We start from the raw sequence: 20828 nt of genomic DNA on the forward strand, positions 1-20828 counted from the left end.
ACCTATTTAGAGTCCTTGGGCAAGACACCCAAATACTGCTACTGCTTACTGAAAGCACCCTAATGGCTGCAGCTCTGGCGCTTTGAGTCTGCCAGAAGAAAAGCACTATATACCTGCCTTGTCTGTGTGTCTAGTGTGAAATAAGAGATTCAACTGTAAACAAACGGATTTGTATTTCTATGTTGGTGTTGAAGACAGAACAAAGATCGGTTTTGTCTTTTATTTTATTTTTTGGCCCAGGTTATAAATAATAATTTCATCACGGTTTTCCCTGTGTCTCATCTGTTACATGGTCCATTTGCATCTTCAGAATTCTGATTTCATTGACTTGCTTCATTTTCTACAGCGTTGTCAGACTTGCCATTGCAAAGCATGATGGGAGCTGAATATTTGGAGAGCAGTAGGCGGTGCCTTATGAGCCAGAGTTCATCAATTCCACACAGAAAACAGTATTGTGACTGACTGTATGCCACAGCCTGAGCACCCTGCCCCATTCCCAGCCGAAAGCAGATGAAGCGTTGCTTGATGGGCTGCACACACTGCCCTCCTCCAAGATGGCATCATTTCAGTAAAAATCAGAGAAGCAGTGAGTGTGTGTGTGTGTGTGTGTGTGTGTGTGTGTGTATCAATGTGTAAGAACAACAAACACAGAATATTTCAGTGATAAACCTGCTTTATTGAAAGCAGAGGCCGAGATACAATAGAATAACCCTGACACCAGGCATAATTCCCCTGAGAACAATATCATTCTCTTTATATTCCAAAAACAATAACGAGGCCTAGTACAATACACCCCAGATACTGGAGACGTGACAATGATGCAAGCGCGTTAAAGAGATAAAGCAGGTTTAAATTCAACAGCACATTTTCTGATCCACAGAAAAAAAATAATTTCATTAGATACATAAAAAGTTAACTTTCATTAGATACACAGTAAAAAAACACTGCATGTTTAAATTATATACAGGCAACGCCCATTATGGGCAATAATACTAAATCCCCAAATCGTAGTTACTACCTTGTAGCCGCAGTAAGAGTTTTTCGGTAAAAAAGGTTTTAGAAGCCACAGGCCTCACCTATGAAAAGTAATCTGCTTCCAGCCAGCTATTTCCTGAGGCGGAGCAACAGCCAAAACATACATTTCTACTGGATAGTGTGGCGGAGGGTGGGGCCTCTGTCAAGTTCTTACTGCTGTCTGCGTTCAAGAGATGTTTCCTCATTTCCTGTCCAAGCGATAAGGTCGCGGAGAACAGGAAGTTCATTTGGGACACAGACAAGAGTAACAAGGAAACCGATCAGACCTTCTAACCCCAATCTGCTTGGTTGAAAATGAAAGTAAATGTTTTGGCTGAAGCTAGACTTTAAATGTAATATGCCAGGAAAGAGACACGGGAGGCTGGCAGTCCTGACTTCTGTTAATGCTGATCCTGCAGGTACAATAAATTCTGAGTGATTCGCACAGCAAAAGTATGCCAATGAAGACAGTCAGGACATCTGACTTGCATACTGGTCACGAGAAAGTGACTTAGCAGGTGTTGTCGCCAGAAAATCAGCATTACAGTTAGGTAATTGGTGTTTTGTACAAAGTCAGCAATAGTGATGGTCCTGTCTAGGAGAACTCGTGGAGAATCATGTGATTTGTTTGATCAGCTGATAGATTTGCAAAGCTCTGATTTGCTGCGATCACATCCTACTTTGGCATGTGATCATGACTAGCAAATCAGAGACTTACAAATCTATCACCTGACCAAACTGATCACATGCTTCTCCATGAGTTCTCCTAGACATGACCATCACTAGTCAGCAATGGTGGCTTCCATATTTCTCTCATGACAGGCTTGTGTCCCCAGGGCTGTACAAATTCAAGTAACAACTTGGAAGCCTTTAAATCCAGTTAGGAGCATGCAGTTACTTCTACTGCAGTCAAAGGATGAGAGCATCTATTGACAACAACTATTCAGAGGTGAGGCGCTAGCTGTCTTGGCAACCAGGTTCTTAAGATTTGTTCCGTTATCTCCATGGATAACAAATAAACCTTCTCGAATGGAAGGCCAAATATCATGTAGATATTTAACCCCCCACATCCTGGAGATAAATTAGTGGACCAGCATAGCCATGGAGTAGATCTGTGCAGTTAGACCAGGTCACCCAAGACTGATTAAATTCCTAGAGCCAGTGTAAACCCTAAATTAAGAAAACAGATAGAAGCGCTAGTGCTGAGTAGTTCAGCACTGCCCTGTAACCTCAGAGCTTGGACAGGTCACAGCTCCCTATAGGAGGTGGTTGTAGCTCCCACTGATTAGCAACAGGTGGTGTGTTACGGCTTAGCACGCCCAGGGAGTGCAAAATAATACAGGGCATTAGTGACCACGTCAGCACTAGTTCATCTATGTGTTATTTTTAATTTAAGGTGAAGTAAAGATACTATGCAAACTGCCATTTCTGTCTTCCAATGAATATGCCATTTGCCTGGTTGTCGTGCTGATCCTTTGCCTGCTATACGTGCTGAATCACTGACTCAAAATGAGTATGCTGATCAGGTGCTTTGACTCAGACAGATGCTTGCTTGTTCAAGATATAGGATTCAGCATCAGGGCAGCAGCCAGGCAAAAGGCCTCGTCAACAGGAAAGCAATATGGCAGCCCCCATACTCCTCCACTTCCAACAGTACAACACTGCTCACTCTCAGCACCCTGGGCTGGCCTTGAAATGATTGTACTCCATGAAATGCATTTTTTATTTCCAGGATAGAAAAGTCTGTAAAACCCAATTAGGGATTTTTTTTAAAGATAAAACAGCTCTGTAGTATCATTTTGCATAGGGATTACTTTAAGTTATTTTTGAAAATCATTTGCCATTTTAAAGGGGTGCAGCTCCAGATTCCATGTTTACATGGGCAGTCCATTTAAAATGGCAGAGAGGAGATTGGGTCTCACTAAACCTCCTGATTGGCTGAGTTTTCACACTGAAATGGGATGACTCAGATGGCTGGTCAGATCTGGATCCTTTCTGTGTAGAGATTTCTGCATCATTTACTTTTTTAAAGACTTAAATTCAGAAAGTCCACCCATAAAATCGCTGTTCAAGTATGGTCAGTAGGCTTCTCTCATAGTAAACCCAGATCTGGTCAGCCATATTGCTCTGTCCCAGTACCGGAGTCACATGGGACTGACAGACTAGAATGCCAATGTGATCCATCTCATTGCAGTGTGGCAGCTTAAGGTGCTTTTAAGAGTCCAGCTCTTAAAGTGGACCTGTAGCAAACCTGGCCAAAAGAAACCAGGCATACGGCAAACCGTATACAGTCTCAGGTTACTTCAGTGAAAACTACATATCAAAACAACCAGTAGTTCTAAAATACGATTAGCAGAGTTTAACATTTCCTGTGAGACGTGGGTACCTGCCCCATCTTCCCACCAGTCAAACCTCCTTATTTGTACTTTAATAGCAAGGAAAACTTGGAATGTCAACACCCTCCATAGAGATGGTCAATGAGATGCGAATTATTCCAATTTAAAGCAAACTCCATGTAGCTTGGAATTGGGCCAATCAAATTCACTTCCCGCCAATTCTGTTTGGCCCAATTACAAGCTGCATACAATTTGCATGCACGTTGGTATGGTTAGCATTTCACTGACCATCTCTATCCCTTGGCCTATTAACAGCCTGTACATTTGGAGTTACTAGCGGGTATAACATGCAGTTTTCACTAAAAGTAACTTCTGATTAGCCGTATGCTGTATGCTTAGTTTCTACTGACCAGATGTGTGACAGGTTTGCTTTAAAAGTGCCTTAAAGGTGTGTCTAACCGATTCCCAACCAGTGCTGTAAACTGCGCTGACCGAAAAAGGGTTAAAACACGACATTACAGAAACATAAAAGGTGTTTAAAAAAAGCAGCGTAAAGTATAATAAAAATATGCCAAAAGCAACCACTATGAACGAGCAATCAGAATCTAATTGTCTGATGTGGGTTACTGTTACCAGCACGTGGCTGGACTTTGCACTGCTTTATTAAAAGACCACCACAATAGGTCATGTGCATTGTATTTAGTTATGAAAGGGTGTATCTTCATTTGGACTTCAAACCGGAGCCTGAAATGAAAAAGGGAAGATAGGGCAAATCACATTTACCCACAACTGCACAGAGGACCTAAAATAATAGCACCAATCGCACACTCAGCGTAGATGCTGCAAAAATGTCAGCAATGTGGTATGACAGTACCGAAAAGTAAAATATTTCAGTAGCCAAGCAATCAAAACATACCACAGAGCAGATTTTTGCTCAAGATCTCCACGAGGCCTACTGAATAGGACCTCTGATTAGATTAGCACTTTCAATATGACTTTTTTTGGAAGAAGAACCAAAATAAGCAATAGGTAGCTCGTAAGAAGCAAAGGGCAGGTCTATGGCTTACATTCTATAAGAATTGCAGACACTGCTAATCAGTTTGTGTTAAAGTCTATAAGTCTTTGACGGAGCCTCTTGACATACACGGACTATGTCATTCTCCAGGCTCTATTCCAGAAGGTCCCCTTGACTCTCGTTCACACGAGGAGGTGCCAAACACTTGATAGAGATAAGCTGTCGCTGTCTGCTCAGGCAGAGACAGTATAGCGGCCGCACAGCAGCCTATGAAACCGAACACTGTGCGTTCCATGCACAGCACCAGAAACCGGTGACATTCACAGCAAGGACAACGTACTGGTCCCACAAAGCCCTTTGGATACCAGGGAAACTTGGGACGAGGTTGCAGAAGATCTGATGTCTTCTAATAAGCATTGATTTTGGGGCACCAGGGAGTGTCTGGATATAACAGACAGTGGACGGAACGAAACCTGCAGAGAAAAAAATGGAAGTTTTAGAAATGCTCTTCTACTATTCAAATGATTCAGTTGTTATAAAAGTTCAACATTTTTAACACATTCTCCTAACGTTATGCTCTATACCCATCAACAGAACACATTGTGCTATACACATCCTATATCCATACACCCAATACTATACTCTATACACATGCATATAGCCCAATGTCCTAAAACCATTCAACTACAAATCTATGTTGTACGTCAGGGCAAAACAATCCCCAAGGTGATGGTATATGGAGGCTTCTTAAAAATTACCGGTGGCATCTAACTTTTGACTTCTCCAACTGTTGCGAGTTACCTCTTAGGTAATATGCTAAGTTCTATACCCATCCACATAACACTTACCCATCAACATAGCATTATGTTCTATAGTCACCCATCTAGTACTATGTGCTATACAAATCCACATAACACTATGTGAATCTACTTAATGCTATATTAAAGTGTAGCTTTGGTCACAGATATGGGACAGTATGATTCTAACTGTGACCTTGTTTTTGAAGTAAGAGGAACACCCATCTAGTTTTATCTAATATAATTCTCTATAAAGAACCCCTTGTGAAGAAAGCAGAGCTTGCCTTCACCTACCTGGACCGCCCACCATAAGGGAGCTGCCAGCAGCTGTGGGATCCTCACACCACAGAGGAGAAGCCAGTGAGGAGCTGGAGCACAAAAAGGCACTCACACTGCAGTCTCTTTGCATACTGTTATTATTTTTATAGACATCAGAAATTATCTGCTGAGCTCCTAGTGTTGTTTACACGAATATCTATTTTATGTGATGGCATATCATACCAACTGTGAAAATGATGGTGGAGTAAACTGGCAAAAGCTAGCAAAAAAAAAACAAAAAAAAAAAAAAAACTTTCCCACTGCATTCTAAACTAGTACAAAAAAAAAGTCTAAAGTAATGAATACGTTAAGCCTCAAACCTTACCTTGATGGGTCATCTTCAACGGAATAAACGCCCCTCATAAGGATTGCATTGCTCTTGTTTTCAAACATTCCATAGCTCAATGTCACCTAAAAAAATAAAATAACTTATTAGAGTCCATTTCTCCAAAATCATATCTCTTCTACATTGTTCCCAGTTTGTCTAATAATTTAACAAAGGATAAAACATCACTGACAGTCCTCTCTAGATTTAAGTCCACCACAATGAACTGACAACTTACCTGGTTTGGGATTTCACTTTCATGGACTTGGTGCAGATTCTCCAGATGAGAATGAAAGAGGTTACTTCGGATTAGCTTCACCCCAAGAACAGACTCTATGATGTAGCCAATGGTGCAGTCATCAGGAAGACGGATCTTTTCAGCTGTGTTCATAAAGTGTCCACCACTGCAAGAAGAATAGACACCAGCCTTGTTAACATCACTGGGAACTCAAGCTTAGCAGACTGACCATTCACAAGATGATAAACTTCCCTGATACAATTAGTTTATCCCTTTTCTGGAGATCTTATAGTCTCTGAAGGCCTCATAACATTCCCTCTACTCTTACATGTAGGCCAATTAGGTTGTGGAAACTGCAAGGATTATTTTGTAGTGGGCCTTAAGCATTCTAAAATTTTGCCACAGAAAAAAAGCATTGCAAAATACAGCATTGCCTTTAGTAAAAAAGAGAGGTCATTGTTATGGTATCACTTCTACATGAGCAAGACTTAACCCTCATAAAAATGGTTTGAGGAAAGTGAGCATATTATAAGCAAGGTATGCTTATTTCCAATTCATTTTCTAGTCAGGTATGCATGTCTAAAAAGGCTATAAGTCCAACTTTGAAACCAGAACATTTTTGTGCAGACTGTAAAGTAAGTCCTCCCTAGTCATTCCCATAGTTTATCTAGGAGGTATTAGATGCACTCGAGGAATCACTGCAGCTTTGGTGTAGTCACCTACAATAACCAACAACGAAGATTCCCAGAACATGCTGTGCAAAAAAGTGTAATAACAGTTTAGCCATTCACAAATTCTCACCTTGCCCACGGACTCATTTTCAATGCAAGCCCTCGACTAATGCAGAACCCGGCTCCTCCAGTGGCAAACCAGAAGTGGACAGGGCGCTAGAGAAAAGAAGGCAAACGGTTACTAAAAAGCTCAAAGATAGATGCTAGAGTACAAAATCTACCTTATTACTTAGTACCTCTAGTGAAAAGGACCTACACTCTATAAGGCAAAGGAATATCTAAAGGAAGCCTAACTGCACATAAAATAACCCCGATAAGAAAAGAACAAACACTAACAGATCCTAGATGCCGCTATATTAGTTTTCTTCTGGGGCTTAAAGTGACCATATGTATGAATCCACTGTTATTATATCCAAAGTAAAAAGTACCATAGTTAATAAATGCACAAATACTGTATCTTACTCAGGAATACTATTTTTTCTATTTTATCCAGCCATATAAAAATCTTGCAGGTCACTCAAGTCTGCTTGCTGTCTTCCACATGATCACTCCTCGACCCTCCCTTCTGATAAGCAATGTTGTCCTCTCTCCACTCAGACAACATGATTCCTCAAAAGGGCGGGGTGAAGAATCAACAGCTAGTGCTCAGCAAGTTCGGCTGTGACTTGACTATACAAAGATTGACATAAATGCAAGATGTTCATATGGCTGGATAAGACAAAAGGAAAAAAGATCAAGGAGAGACAATTCTTATGAGAGGAAGTCCTTTACATTTCTGCCTAGACAAACTCTCCTGAGGTCTAAAACCTATTGTCTCTTGGCTATAGACTGTTGTTAGTATAAACTATAAACAAGTAAAAAACAGAATATAGGCTTCAGGTCCAGTCTCTCCTACCATTTTGCTTTCACTGATCCTCTCTGTTGCTTGGATAGGCCGGTCTAAGCTTGGCTTCCCAATGTAGACATCGTTCGTATGAGAGTAGCGCGACAGCAGTTTAGTCAAGGTCTTCACATTGACGTAATTGTCATCGTCGACATGACAGAACCACCTTAAACCAAGCAAGAAACAATGATTAGATCTGGAAACCAGCCAACTAACACTTAATGCGCGTCTTAATGCATTCTGTGTGTCATAGCCTCAGCAACACTTACTTCATACTGGACTCTATGAACTTGTCATATTCTACAGCCATCTTACAGGACAGGGCTTGGCGGCTGTGAGCAGCAGAACAGTTTGTGCTGATAACATTATCTGTAGAGAATAAAAAGTATACACCATTAATAATCGTTACCCTGGCCATAGAAGACACAGACGTGCACTGCAAAGGATTCTGGGCTAACATCAGCTATTGCTACTGTGGGGTAAAACAGCTGCTGTGGTTGAGAGTGTAATGTTACAGTAAAGGGATAATATATAACACTGTGAAAGGATACAGCAGATGGAACAATACATTGTTGCTTTGCTGGGGGGTCTGAGGAAGATGCAAGTTTTGGGAGGGGGATTCTGAAAGGGTTAATTACAACCCCCCTCCCCTCCCCCTCTTATTTTTTTTAAAGAATGCTCTTCTTCCATTGTATATGGACTTTCCCAGATGAGACCACCTGTTACTGGCTGTGCTCTCTCAATAGACGCAGCCTAAGGACGCTGAATGGGAATCATTTACATGGGCAGAATAAACTCCGTGACCCACACTCAATGGGGGGATAAGACATACGCATGCTACATTAGTAGGAAACCCACCCCACTGCTGGTGTTCCATCCTCCCCTTTCTAACAATGGTTTATTCCTAGCTTTAAGCTTACTCCTCGGCCCACTGGTTAAAAGGTCTTAAGAATAGGGGAGGGGGTAAAAACTGCACAAAGGGCCTACATGCACATTTTTAACAGGAATAAAGTTCTTTGTAAGGCCTATTCAACAAGAACGCTGAATGGTGCTTAACCAAGTCATCCTAACCCTCCTATCAGCAAATAGGAGTGAATGCTTGAGATATATTAACCACATAAACTGTTTCAAGCCCTTTGGAACTCAGGGAGGGGTAAAAAAAAATGAAACTTATAGTAAAATATAAAAATGCTTAGTTTTTAGTAACCAAAAAGAAATGTTATGAATGGGCATAGATGACATATACATTTTTGTCCCTCAAATGTAATGAACTACATGACTTTTGGATATTTTGCAGACTCCATCTTTAGTTAGTCGTGATGCCTGACTGATGCCTAGGCATTGGCTGAAGAGGCATCTGCATGGGCAGATTGCTTGGCAGACAGAACAAAAACACTTTAATTTAAAGCACTGTGCAATTTTCTGTTGATAACCACAAGCAGACTAGTTTTACCATAGAACTAGTACCCTAAACCTGCCATCATGTGACCAATGCAGGTGCCACCTCCAGACTGTGATCCATCTTCTTGCTACAGCATATGGTATAGTGGGCCTACTGATCAAATAATGGCAGCATCAATCCTAATTTAAAGGTACCTTTGGGGTTTTATTTTTAATTAGATTCTGGTCTGCAGTAGGCAGTGAAGAGTTCACCTTTAAAAATCAGAAAGTAAGAGTAGATGGCAGAATAAAGCTTTGCACTTAATCCTCACCTGTCTTTCTCTGCAGCTCTTCGTCCTCCCCATCCGTGAAGATGAAAGTCTGAAAGGCACAATAGAGATAAAGGCACATTACATTTCTGTGGTTGGGAATGCACCTGGGACATTAATTCAAATAGGATGCAGAAAAGCAGATGGCTGGAGGACAGGCCATGTAATTTGCAGCTACCCTGTTCACATCCACAAGCAGCTCCTTTTGTGTCCTGACTCTTTCAGAGCGACAGCTGTGTCGGGTAAAAAGTCTAAAGCCCTCTCCCTGAGGCTGGTAAATGTTGGTGGAGTTACAAAAGACAAGTGTGGTGGAGAGGCAAGATTTAACTGCGCTGGATGGTTATAAACTGAAAAAGATGTTTTATGTTCATATACCCAACACAGCGGGCAGAGATGACATTTACAGGGCAGAATCCCCCGGCTCTCACAGCAGAGCTTCCTGCTAAGTTAGGTTAGTGTGAGGTTTAATGCTGGCATAAGGATTAGTATTGAGTCAAGGTTAAGATGTAAAGAGCGCCACACAGATTCAAGCAATTCTGATCAAATCTCTCTTTTGCTTCACTTCCTACGTATCAGAATAAGTCAGTGACTCAATCATGTCTGGTTGCCCTAAATGGACTTTGTAGTGAGGTTCACTAATACTAATACAAGACCATTTTGTACCAAATTAAATCCAGGTTTGATGGATTGATCACGTTCTTCAGCTCAGGAGAACCTTATGAGTCATTCTCATAGTCTAGCTGTAGAGTAGCGAGGTCACCACTTGCCAGCCAATCTGTGGTACCTTTGGCACCATGGATTGGTACCTTTGGGGACAGGCGATGAGTCAGAAGATGTGATGATCATATCTAGGAGAACTCATGGAGAAGCATGTGATCAGTTTAGTCAGGTGATAGAAATCTAAGTCTCTGATTTGCTAGCCATGATCTAGTGCTAAAGCAGGATGTAATCACAGCAAACCAATCAGCTGATCAAACAAATCATATGCTTCTCCATGAGTTCTCATAGAAATGACCATTACTGGTCAGAAGCTATGTGAAGCGCCCGTCTTTCACTAACAACACTATGTGCATTATACAGAAACTGAATGGCCTTTAGCAAATCAGGCCCAATGTGTTTTCCTCCAGTTTCAGCTACAATGTAACGATGCACGTTCTGCTTGATGTGACTTAATCCGTATTGTTCTTATTGTGTAACACCTCTAATAACACATGGCAATGGCAGCTGCTTCTGTGGCACGAGTCTGCACTGCGCCTATCCTGCCCTGGTTCAGAGGGTGGTTCTGCACCTGCCTGCCACTATACTTCTGCTTCCATTCTGTGCCCCTCACAGACACACGCCTACAGCTCCTCTTCATGCAATTCAATAGCTCTGTAAAGCATTGCGGGATTTTGGGCCCGCAGGGCTGGCGGCTACCTTGGCGAACCTCCGCCCACCTCTACTTCTCCCACCTGCCTGGCAGCACTCCCTTATTGACACAGCTAATGCTCAGCAGATGTCAGCTCTCTTTGTGGTTAAGTCTTGCTGTTTGTACTTATTGTCGTGGAAGCAAAATATTCGCTACCAGAAGAAATAAAAAAAAAAACACGCTTCAGTCAGTCAGAGATAGGAGGCCGAGGGAGAGGATGGTGCAGCAGCTGCCTGTTTTAGGTAAAGGGGGAAATAAAGCAGACACAAAAGAAGTATGAAAGGAATGGAAAACACAGCAACACGGAACAATGGAAGAGGAGGCAGCGGAGGACAGGAACCAAACTGCAGCTGAAGTGGAAGCTCTGCTGTCAATAGTGATTTATGCTGGTGCTGGGGTTTCTATAGAAGCAGAAGGGGGAGAGTTGTGAGTCTGTTTCCCAACAATGGGCTGCGTGTCGTGTCGCCGGGCAGCTTTACTCACCGAGCCACAGTTTAAGTGGAGATGTACCCCCCCTCATTAGCATACAGCTGGCTTGGTTAAGCTTGCCGAATTGAAAAGAAGAATAAAAGAAATTGATTGATGTGGTGGCCTATTCTCTTTCCCTTGGTACCCAGGACGAGGTGCTTGAGATAGGAGGGGGAGGCGGGGCAGCTTTAAGGACTTATTATAGACGTAAAACTTAAACACCAGAAGAGTCAAAATTGGTTAAAATGGTTTTCCATAAAGTAAAGGAAAAAGGCATTTGAGACCTAATCGGGCTAATTTGAAGCCCAACTCATCTCCAAACATTAGACTCAGGTAGCATGGGAAAGAGCTAGTCCAGATGGATGAGAGTCTTTAGCTGTCAGCTGGCCATTTTCTACACTAAATATCTCCAAGCCTATTTCACCAGACTGGATTCTTTGTATCAGACCATCAGGGCCTGTAGTGTGGCAACCCATGTAGCCCTGCATTAGCACAAAAGCCTGAGAGTTTTAGAAGGTTGACCTACAAATTCGCTTGTGACAACTTTATTATAGCAACATATACAGTGCAGAAGTCCACAGCAACCAGAGATCTTAATTGAGGAAAGGTAAAGCTGACTGGTTGCTACAGGTTACTGAACTTGATACCCCTTTATTTCCCAGAAGTCCTTACCCTGTTTCTTCTGTTTGTTGCAAGTCAGACCTTAAATTTAGCCTGGACTCCTGCATAGCTGTGTGCTAGTTACAGCATCAGAGGAATTCTCTTTATGGCTTATTATTCTACCTTTCATCTCAGCAAGAGGCTGATCTGACACTATAAATAGATAACAGACTGTTTATTGCAGGTTTGGCCAGAGAACAGCCCAATCCCCCATTCTCTCCCCCCTTTGTTCTCCTCAAAGCTCAGAGACAATGGGATGATTCCTGTCTATAAAGAAGAATCTCCTCTCTCTATAGATGGACAGGAAAAAAAACTGCAGGCACCCTCCCTTTATTGGAAGCAAACTCCGGAAGCTTGTAGCCTGCCTGCCTGCTCCTTGCTCCTTGAGAGGAAGGGACAGTCTGTTTAAGGCCCCAAGTGTCACCTCTTAAGAGATATCTGTGATCTGCAGGATCCTTGGCACACACCCCTTCCTCGCAGGAGCCCAGGCAGGAAATCCAATTAATCTCAAACAATTATCCTCTATCTGCTCCCCATCTACTAATGCCATAGGTCAGGCATTCCACAAGCCTCTGGACACGCCAAACTTTATTTAATCTAGTACAAAGACCGATCATGTGCACTAACAAACGACAATCAATCAAGAAGCCAACTTTTAAATGCAACCAACCACTTAGATATGAGATTGTGGCATTTTTTTCAGATGAAACATTCTGGAAGCTGATAACTGATTAATTTGGATCTAAAAAAAAAAAAAAAAAACTATGAATTTCCAATAAGCATTATTAAACGGTTTATGATAAAAGTGTGTTGTGTTTTTATTTTGTTTACCACGTAAGAAAAAAAAAGTAAGACGCAGAGGAAAAGTCGTGGTTCAAAGTCCCAAGCAAAGCGAGAGTTCAAAAGTGCTGAATGTGGTTTATAAATTCCTCTGAAGTTTTACAACTCCAGTTACAAGTAGGTGACAGTGAATGTCATTAGACCTTCAAGTTGGCTGAGAGCAGAGGGGACAATTGAGGTGTGTGGGCAGGCAGGCTGCAGCAGGCACGTGTACACAAATAGTACAGATCCTCTTCAACCCCATCACGGTTGCCCCCATACTTGCAAATTAAAGTTACTTGTCTCATTTACAGGAACTGTCAATCCTCTCCACCTCCCCCCCATCAGTTTCAAGAACTTGCCACATATCTGAGTCACCATCATGTCAAAATTATATCTGTGCTCTTCTTTGAAAACGTCTTCTTTTTATAGGCAGCTTTCAAAATGTGATCTTATTTTAGATAACTTTACTTCTCTAAATTTCGGTTTTGGTCATGAAAAAAAGGCTTTGTCCCTTAAGCGAAGGGGGGTTTACTAAAGAGGAAGCATCACTATTCTAAAAATCAACAATGACAGGATGCCCACTCCTCCTGTAACAATAGGGACCACCACTGATGTAGGTGTGGAGAATATCCCCCTCCTCCTGGAGATCTGATCTAGCCAACATAAGTAACAATAGTCAGCTTAGGTGAATGTAAACAATTGACTTTATTTGTAGATTGTGAGCAACACAGTGAAGGATGGTATGGATGATGCTAGAACTTCCTAATGGAGTTTTTAAACTGTCCTTGACTGATCCCACAGCAGATGATATGACCAGCTTAGCATAATGCAGCAATGATAGTGTAATTGCATGTGCTAAACAAAAGTAATTTGTCATTTCAAATTTGAATTTCGCGCTGTGATGTCAAAAGACAGGTTAGACCAGATGATCCTGGTGACAGGAATAGTTACTACCTGCAACAAGCTGCTTGTCTTATCAGCTGTCAGACAGGTGTACCCAAAACATTGCCGAACTGCTGCCAAGTCAGGACTAACCGCTCGCTGCTATTGGGTAAACTCCCCGACTTAATTACAGGTAAACAAGTTCAGTTTAAAAGCACATTTAAAAAATGCACCTGTGATTTAATAATCCTCCTATTGCTCCAGATGAACCTATGTGTAGCTATTGCAATCATAGTCATTAGGGGATCACTGGCTCTTAGAAAGAATAGAATTATATTCACATTAATCTAGATTGGCAATGAAGAATTTGGACTGGTCCAGGCAAGGGTGTATTTAAAAATCATGCCCCTTTCCCCCCCCCCCCCCCGATGCCCTTTCCCCTGCCTACCTCTGGTGCCCCTCATAGTCAGAAGGACCATCTTGCAAGGGTCATAAAACAGGTGTAGCCACAAAAACACCTGATCTGAAAAATGGACCCCTATATCAGAGGGAGTGAAATAGCAATCGGAGCCCCCTTACAGCTTTGGGCCCCCCTGTGGTTGTAGTAGCTGCTCCCCTGTAGTTATTTTCAGGAGAGCATTGGGGCAAAATGATTATTATTATTAACAAAGGGTCATCAGGCCACCTGCATCCACAAGTGTAGTAAGGCACAACAAGAAGATGCCTGGAACAAAATGCAGAACCTTCATTTATTGACAGACCATCATAGGACAGTAGCTTTTCTAGGAGTCCTGGACCCCCAGAGTAGACATCCCCCTCTAGGTGGCTTACAGGTTACATTAGGTGTCGTAGTTTAGCTTTCTCTGTATATTTTGACCTCTACTCTCAGCTCTTCTGTAGAAAGCAATATTTCAAACAATAACACTACTAAAATGGGTGTTATGAAATTAATTCAGCAGGTATAAATAAAGTAAGAGGGTGTTGATGCAGACAGGTGCACTAGCTGCCCCCAAGTAGGTCAAAACCAGTTCTTCCCAGATCTGCCGTTTTTCCGTTGGACCATGTACCTGCTTGTGTTTATACCATAAACAGAAAGCAGAGCTTGCGGCTGCCTGGGCTGTTGATATATACACAGAGCAGCACGTCAGAAGCATGCAGGGAGGAGACACGCCCCCATACACCTGAGGACAGGACCTGGCCAGGCAGCCTCTCTCATGTCACTGCCACGGGCCCAGCGAGGGGCTCTCATAGCGACTAGCAGGAGAACAATGACTGGCACAGGCACAAGTCTCAGTACTGCCACAGGGCCTGTGCAGGGGACTGAGAGCGTCTAAGTGAATTCCGTACAGGCCTAACCCCTCTGTTGCTAGAGGCACAGATTACATACTACACTACTGGAAATTCCTCAGAAAGCATGCGATCTGAGTGTGGGGCAAAGTAATAGAAGTAAAGGCATTATTGTATCGTGCATCCAACACACACAATAGTAAAAGCTGCAAATGAAGTACATGCCGCGACATGCTGGATCTTGCGGTTCCACACCAACAGTGGAGGCCTATGACACACCTCAAGATGTTTCTTCAGTTGTGTGAGCACAGGTATGGCCGGACAATGACGCTAATGCATTAGCGATCTATTGTATTGCATCATTAATGGAAACCCCCCCTTTCCGTTGAACAGACTGGCAGTCTGTATAACAATTGTTCCTAAATTATCACCTGAAACAGCTCCATAGATGTGAACCCAAATGACACAAGCAGTCAAATTCCCCTCTGGGCCACACTGAACTCCGAGACTATAAATACATAGCTGAAAAAAGCAAACTACCTCAGAGGAGATTCCATCCCAGCACTTTCGCGGGTTTAGCCAGGCGTCAGCGTCAGAATATGAAAATGTAAGGTGTGCCGCAGGTGAGAATGGGGGATGATTCGCTACCACTTGTCTTATTTGAAGAAAAGAAAAAACAATTAGGCTAAAAGTCTTTTTGTCCCCTTGTGAATGGTGGTAGGTTTTTGCATCAGCTACAGGGGAAAAGGGCATTGCTCTTGGCGTAATTGGTAGGAAGTAAAATGAAATCTTTCACCAACTCGGGTGGTCCGTGATTTTAATGATCTGCCTTCGACCTCTTTTTCTATTGTGTGACCAAAAATAGCCATTTAAGATGGCAATCAACAATAGAAAGAGGTAAGAGTATCAACCAAATGGAGACACAGGAAACCTGGGCTATTGTGTCATTCAATGAGAGCCTTGTCCTCCCCAGCCTTAAAGTGTATTTTCCCATAGGCAGCCCCTCTCAATCAGATAAAGCAGTTCTAGGGAATAGGCATTAACCCCTAGGCTGCCATAATACAGAGCTGCAGGGGTTAAACCTCAGGGACTGTACTCAGATTTTGCAATATCTAGCTATGCTGCGTTCTGCATAATGACCCCATTATCTGTACAAAGCTGAAAAAAAAGAAGCTAACTTATAATTGCCAAAACAACACCAACAAAATGCTGTAGGGCTGGCGTGTAAGTGAGTGAATTAGTTTTGTTTTGGGCCAAACACTGGATGTTTACTAGCCAGGAGCATGCCAGAAGTAAGCAGACTGGAATTTCCAGGTCCTGGCAAAAAAAAAGCATTTATTTAGCAAACGCTGTTGACAAAACACAGAAGATCATCATCTTGGATTTGAAAAAAAAATAAGTTTCACCCAGATCAGCAACTGCTAGAGCTAGTGGCACAGTGCAATCTGTGTGCAAGTGCAGGACCTCCTTTTATGTGCAAGTTCAGGTCCTTAAAGGGACAGTGTGGAGAGGGTACTTGATATTCAGATTTCCCTGTGAATTTTGGAAGCTTCTATTCAGGCAATACTCTCTCTGGGCCTGTAAATCGTAACTCAACTTACATCTAAGATGCTGAAAAGGATTACTCTGGTCCTAATAGAAATCCTGAGAAACTGTCAAGACGTTTATCAAGGAATTTTATCCTAATTTTGTTTGGTCAATATGAAAGCGGTGGTGTCCAAGCCTATTCTTAAATGGCTATTTGGGTCACATCTCCCTCAAATGGCTGTCCTTTAAGCACCCTACAAGGGCTGTCAGCCTGTCAACGCTCCCCAGAAAGATGCCTCACTGCTTTGCTAGTTGCCCCCCTCCCCTTTTCACTTTGGGGCTGTATCGGCCCTCATCTCTTAGGCAACCTGACCTGGCCACCACCACCGAAGCTTGGACTTGAGTGTTCCCAGCATAAAAGCGGCATGATAGAGGCGGCAAAAGCCTTTCTCTGGGCTAGCAGAAAAGGGTTATTGTTAGTGAGCGCTGGGGGACAGCGTGAGAGAACAGGCTTGTTCCCTGGGAACTCAAACAGCCTGCAAAACCAAACAAAACAAAAAGAAACTGAAGAAGAAAGAAGTGGGATTCTCAGGGATGTCATTCTATAGGACTCGTGAAATTTATCCTCTTTCTCCCCCCTGCCCCCCCCCCCGATCTTCAACTTCAATGCAGACGAAAAAGACCAAAAAAAAAAAAAAAAAAGCCTTGCTTGTACGCTTCACAATACAAACGGATAAGCATAAAGGGAAGGTATGAATGAAATCGGCTCCTGGATAAAATACAGTGGTCCCTGACAGGACCATCATCAATGAATTTTACATCACCTAGGCAACAGCTTCTTCAATGGGAAGCCAGATCTAATTCCTTCGGTTGCTATAGGTTATGACAAGTCTGCTTTTTGTGAGACCTGTCAGATCTAACAAAGCTTGCAGCAGCTCCTTTGGCAGGAAGTACTTACTAAAATGTCACATGCATGCAAAAAGCAAAGTGCTGAAAGCTCCTCACTTTAGAGAACTTCAAAGCAGTAAAACACATACGTGTGATATATAGAGAGAAAAAACTACAGAGCGCAGATTCCTTGCTGTGCAAAACAATGTATAGAGAAGTGTATATGCAGAGGACAATGTTGGTTTCCTGACATTACTATGAATGGGGTTTATCATACAGCAGAGAGCAGGAACTGTTCTGGGCCATACAGTGGAATAAGCCTGCTATGCGCCCTCATGTGCTCCCAATACACATCTGACAGCAAGAGTTACACAAATGTAATTTCATGCTCCTCCCAGGGCCCTCCTTCCCAGGGGAAAGATATGACAGGAGAAGACAAAAAAGGAATTTAGTACCATGGATAGTAAGTGTATAGGCAAGGTATAATAGGAGGCCCCTGTTATGCTGATCCCTGGTTTCAGTGCTATGCCTGTTCAGGCATAAGTACCTGTCAGATACCTAAGGAACTGGATTGAAAGTAGCACATGGGCAAAAAGTATTTAGCAATGACTTATCTTTATCTAACTGAACTTTGACACCATAAACTGGTGAGTATGTTGTTAAGACTGCTGAGCTAAGTGCAATGGCTCAGGACAATGATAAATATAATTGGCTTAGACCCAGAGTATCAGCAGAACCACAGCTTGTCTGTACCCCAAATGGGGTCTTGGCTACAAATCTGACCCTATGCGATAGAAGGGATGCTATATTGTAAGCTCTGCTGAGGGACAGGACCTGGATAAGCATGACTAGCTACATATGGACAGTTGGACACATGTAAAATATACAAAATATATCACCAGCAACTTTGTTTCAGTTCTGTTGCTGATGGCAACTGTCAGCAACTGCATGAGCTTGAGATGTATAGCTCCTACAAAAAATCTCTGTGACATGGACACAGAAGGCAACTTAGGCAGCTGCCCAGGACCTGGCTGAAGCACCCTCTGACCTACTAGTTAAGTATACTATAAGCTTGATACAAAGTGTATTTAGAATGAAAGACCCCTCTCACCTGCTCCTTATTCCTGGAGATCCATGTGTCCATCAGAAGATCCATCCTGGAGCGATGGAACTTCTTGGTGGTCTTCACCGCTATGAAGACGTCTTTGGCTGTGATGTCTTCCACTGGGGCAGCGCTGCCCCCCACAGAGGGGACAACCTGCTCCACGGTACTCCTCACCCGGGTCAGCTTGCTGAAATAGGCCGAAAAGGACTGGGCATCCCTGGCTGCCTCCTGAGCCCCAGGCTGGTCAGCTGTATCATCAGAGATCTCTTCCCTGGTCAACTGCACCATCTGTCTGTTCTGCTGATCCACCATCAGCACCAGCAGGCAGGTGAAGGTCGCCCCCACCATGGACAGCAGCAGCTTCCTCCCGCAGTTCTTCAGCATCTTTGCAGCAAGTAGTCAGTCCCGATGAATGAACAGAGAAGAGCACAGACTTCCTTGCAGCAGCACAACTCACTATCTGACTGCAGAACAACGCCACCAGCGAGGACTATCTCCTGCTGCTCCGCCCACTGAGGAGGTGCAGCCTGGTCACCGCGCCCATCACTCACACAAGCTGCTGGAGAGGGCTGGCTGGGGGCGTGGTGAAGGGATCCCATGTGGATGTAAGAGCGGCTCCCCCAGTGGCACACGTGGGCGGGAGGTGGCCGGGAGCGGACGTGTGGGGACGGGGCTGATATTGCCATACGGCCAGCTCGCTTCTCTGATCATCGCTGCTAGCGCCGGGCTCCGAGTGCCTACAGGGGCTGCAGCTCTCTGCAAAGGGGGAAAAGTCACGTTTATACCTCTGACTGCAATGCTCACAAACTTCATAGGAAAGCGCACCAGGCGTAAAAATAAGCAATGCAATCATCAATAGATGCACCTAAAATATTGTGTCTTTTTAAAACTCCTGTCCAGTTAAACTTTTGGGATTGTGTTTAAGATGTCATTGCAAAGCAATGCAACAATATTCCTATGGTGCTTTCGCATTGAGCTTGGTGCAGTGGATACTGGCGGTGAGCGTGGTGCAGTGGATACTGGCGGACCGACGGTGTGCACAATTACAGGGAAAGTGAAGCATGCTATTGGCTTCGCCATTATTATACTATATGCTTCACTGTATAGTAGCACGCACCTTATTTCTGACCGCATAGTATTACTGCAGTGCAATGTCATGTGCACAGTGTGAAACAAACACTTTCATTCCAGCGCAGGAGACTTGGGCGCAGGCCGCGCAGCAGTGAGAAACTTCAGCGCCGCCAGAAGACAGACGGAGCTGAGGTTACATATAAAACACTATAATTTGGCATTATTTCATTCCCCACCATCCATGGCGGCCTGGAAGGGGAATAGTATTTAAAATCAATAGGCATTTGTGCAGGAGCAGGATAAGCCATACAGGCTGTATCCTGCGCCCAAGTCTGTTGCGCCAATTTCTCTCGTAGGCGTGTGAAAGGACCCTTATGTTTGGTACACACCATGCAACTTTACGTCAGATAAGTGGGGTCGAATAGATAATTTCTGACAGGTCCGATCTGATTTCCTAACGTTTTTCTGTTTGATTTTCCAATCACTTCTATATACAAATGATCGGAAATTGTCTATTTCCCGTCCATCTGATGGGAAATTGCATGGTGTGGAACAGGCATAAGGCTATGTTCACGGTAACACATTGTGGTGCGTAATCTGTGAAAACAATGAAGGGGAAAAGCCTCATTGCATATAGTGCAGTGCAATGCATACAGTACATACAAAGTATGCGTTATTGGAACTATGTATGAACTCACATGATATGTCGATGGATTCCACTGCAATGTTAACGTCACAAAGTGAATGTGCTATTACAATATAATTGGATCACAATGTAATTCTGTTGTTCGACGCAAGTAGCCTCAAGTGATAGTTCTCTTCCGATATTTTTAGGCATGTGTGAGGCGTACATTTAAAAAGTGCTCCACAGTAATTTTGGCACCTAAGAAAAACATTAGTGGAATACCCATATTCTACTAATTTGGCAGCTGCTATTTTTTTTTTACTATCGACTAAACCTCTTCTCACACAAACCCTCGCTCTACAAATGCCGAACTTCGTCCCAATGTGTACCGATAAAACTCTGTCCGCAATATCTGCACTGCCAGTATATGTATACTTAGCTACCATAAAGCTTTTTAACTTAGCTTCGCCCCAATCTTCAGGGCCATTGAGGTGGCCGACCAGGTGTGCTACTTGGCCCCCCTGCCATCTCCCCATGTGATCACCTCTCAGCTGTCTAGGGTAAGGGGAGGTTGACTTCAGATGTTCCTGTCATGAAGGGGTTATGACTGGGGGAGAAGTTTTGATTAGTTGCAAGGAAAGAGTTCACTTTGGAGTGAAGGTTAGGCACCAGGAAAGGGTCATTGTTGGGGCGAGAAGTTACGATTAAGCATTAGTAAG

General features: G+C 43.2%; 1 protein-coding gene across 1 annotated transcript; it reads right to left on the bottom strand.

Moving 5' to 3' along the window:
- Positions 1-655: 655 nt before the first annotated feature.
- LFNG (LFNG O-fucosylpeptide 3-beta-N-acetylglucosaminyltransferase) lies at positions 656-18884 on the bottom strand. The gene is made up of 8 exons (XM_068244473.1): positions 18420-18884; positions 9370-9418; positions 7927-8026; positions 7670-7823; positions 6845-6930; positions 6044-6209; positions 5806-5891; positions 656-4838 (listed from the first exon to the last, which is right to left on the bottom strand). The coding sequence occupies exons 1-8, from the start codon at positions 18795-18797 to the stop codon at positions 4772-4774; spliced, it is 1086 nt and encodes a 361-aa protein (XP_068100574.1). The 5' UTR covers positions 18798-18884; the 3' UTR covers positions 656-4771.
- Between the last annotated feature and the right edge of the window lie 1944 nt (positions 18885-20828).

This window comes from Hyperolius riggenbachi, chromosome 7 (assembly GCF_040937935.1).
Source record: "Hyperolius riggenbachi isolate aHypRig1 chromosome 7, aHypRig1.pri, whole genome shotgun sequence".
Classification (NCBI taxonomy): Eukaryota; Metazoa; Chordata; class Amphibia; order Anura; family Hyperoliidae; genus Hyperolius; species Hyperolius riggenbachi.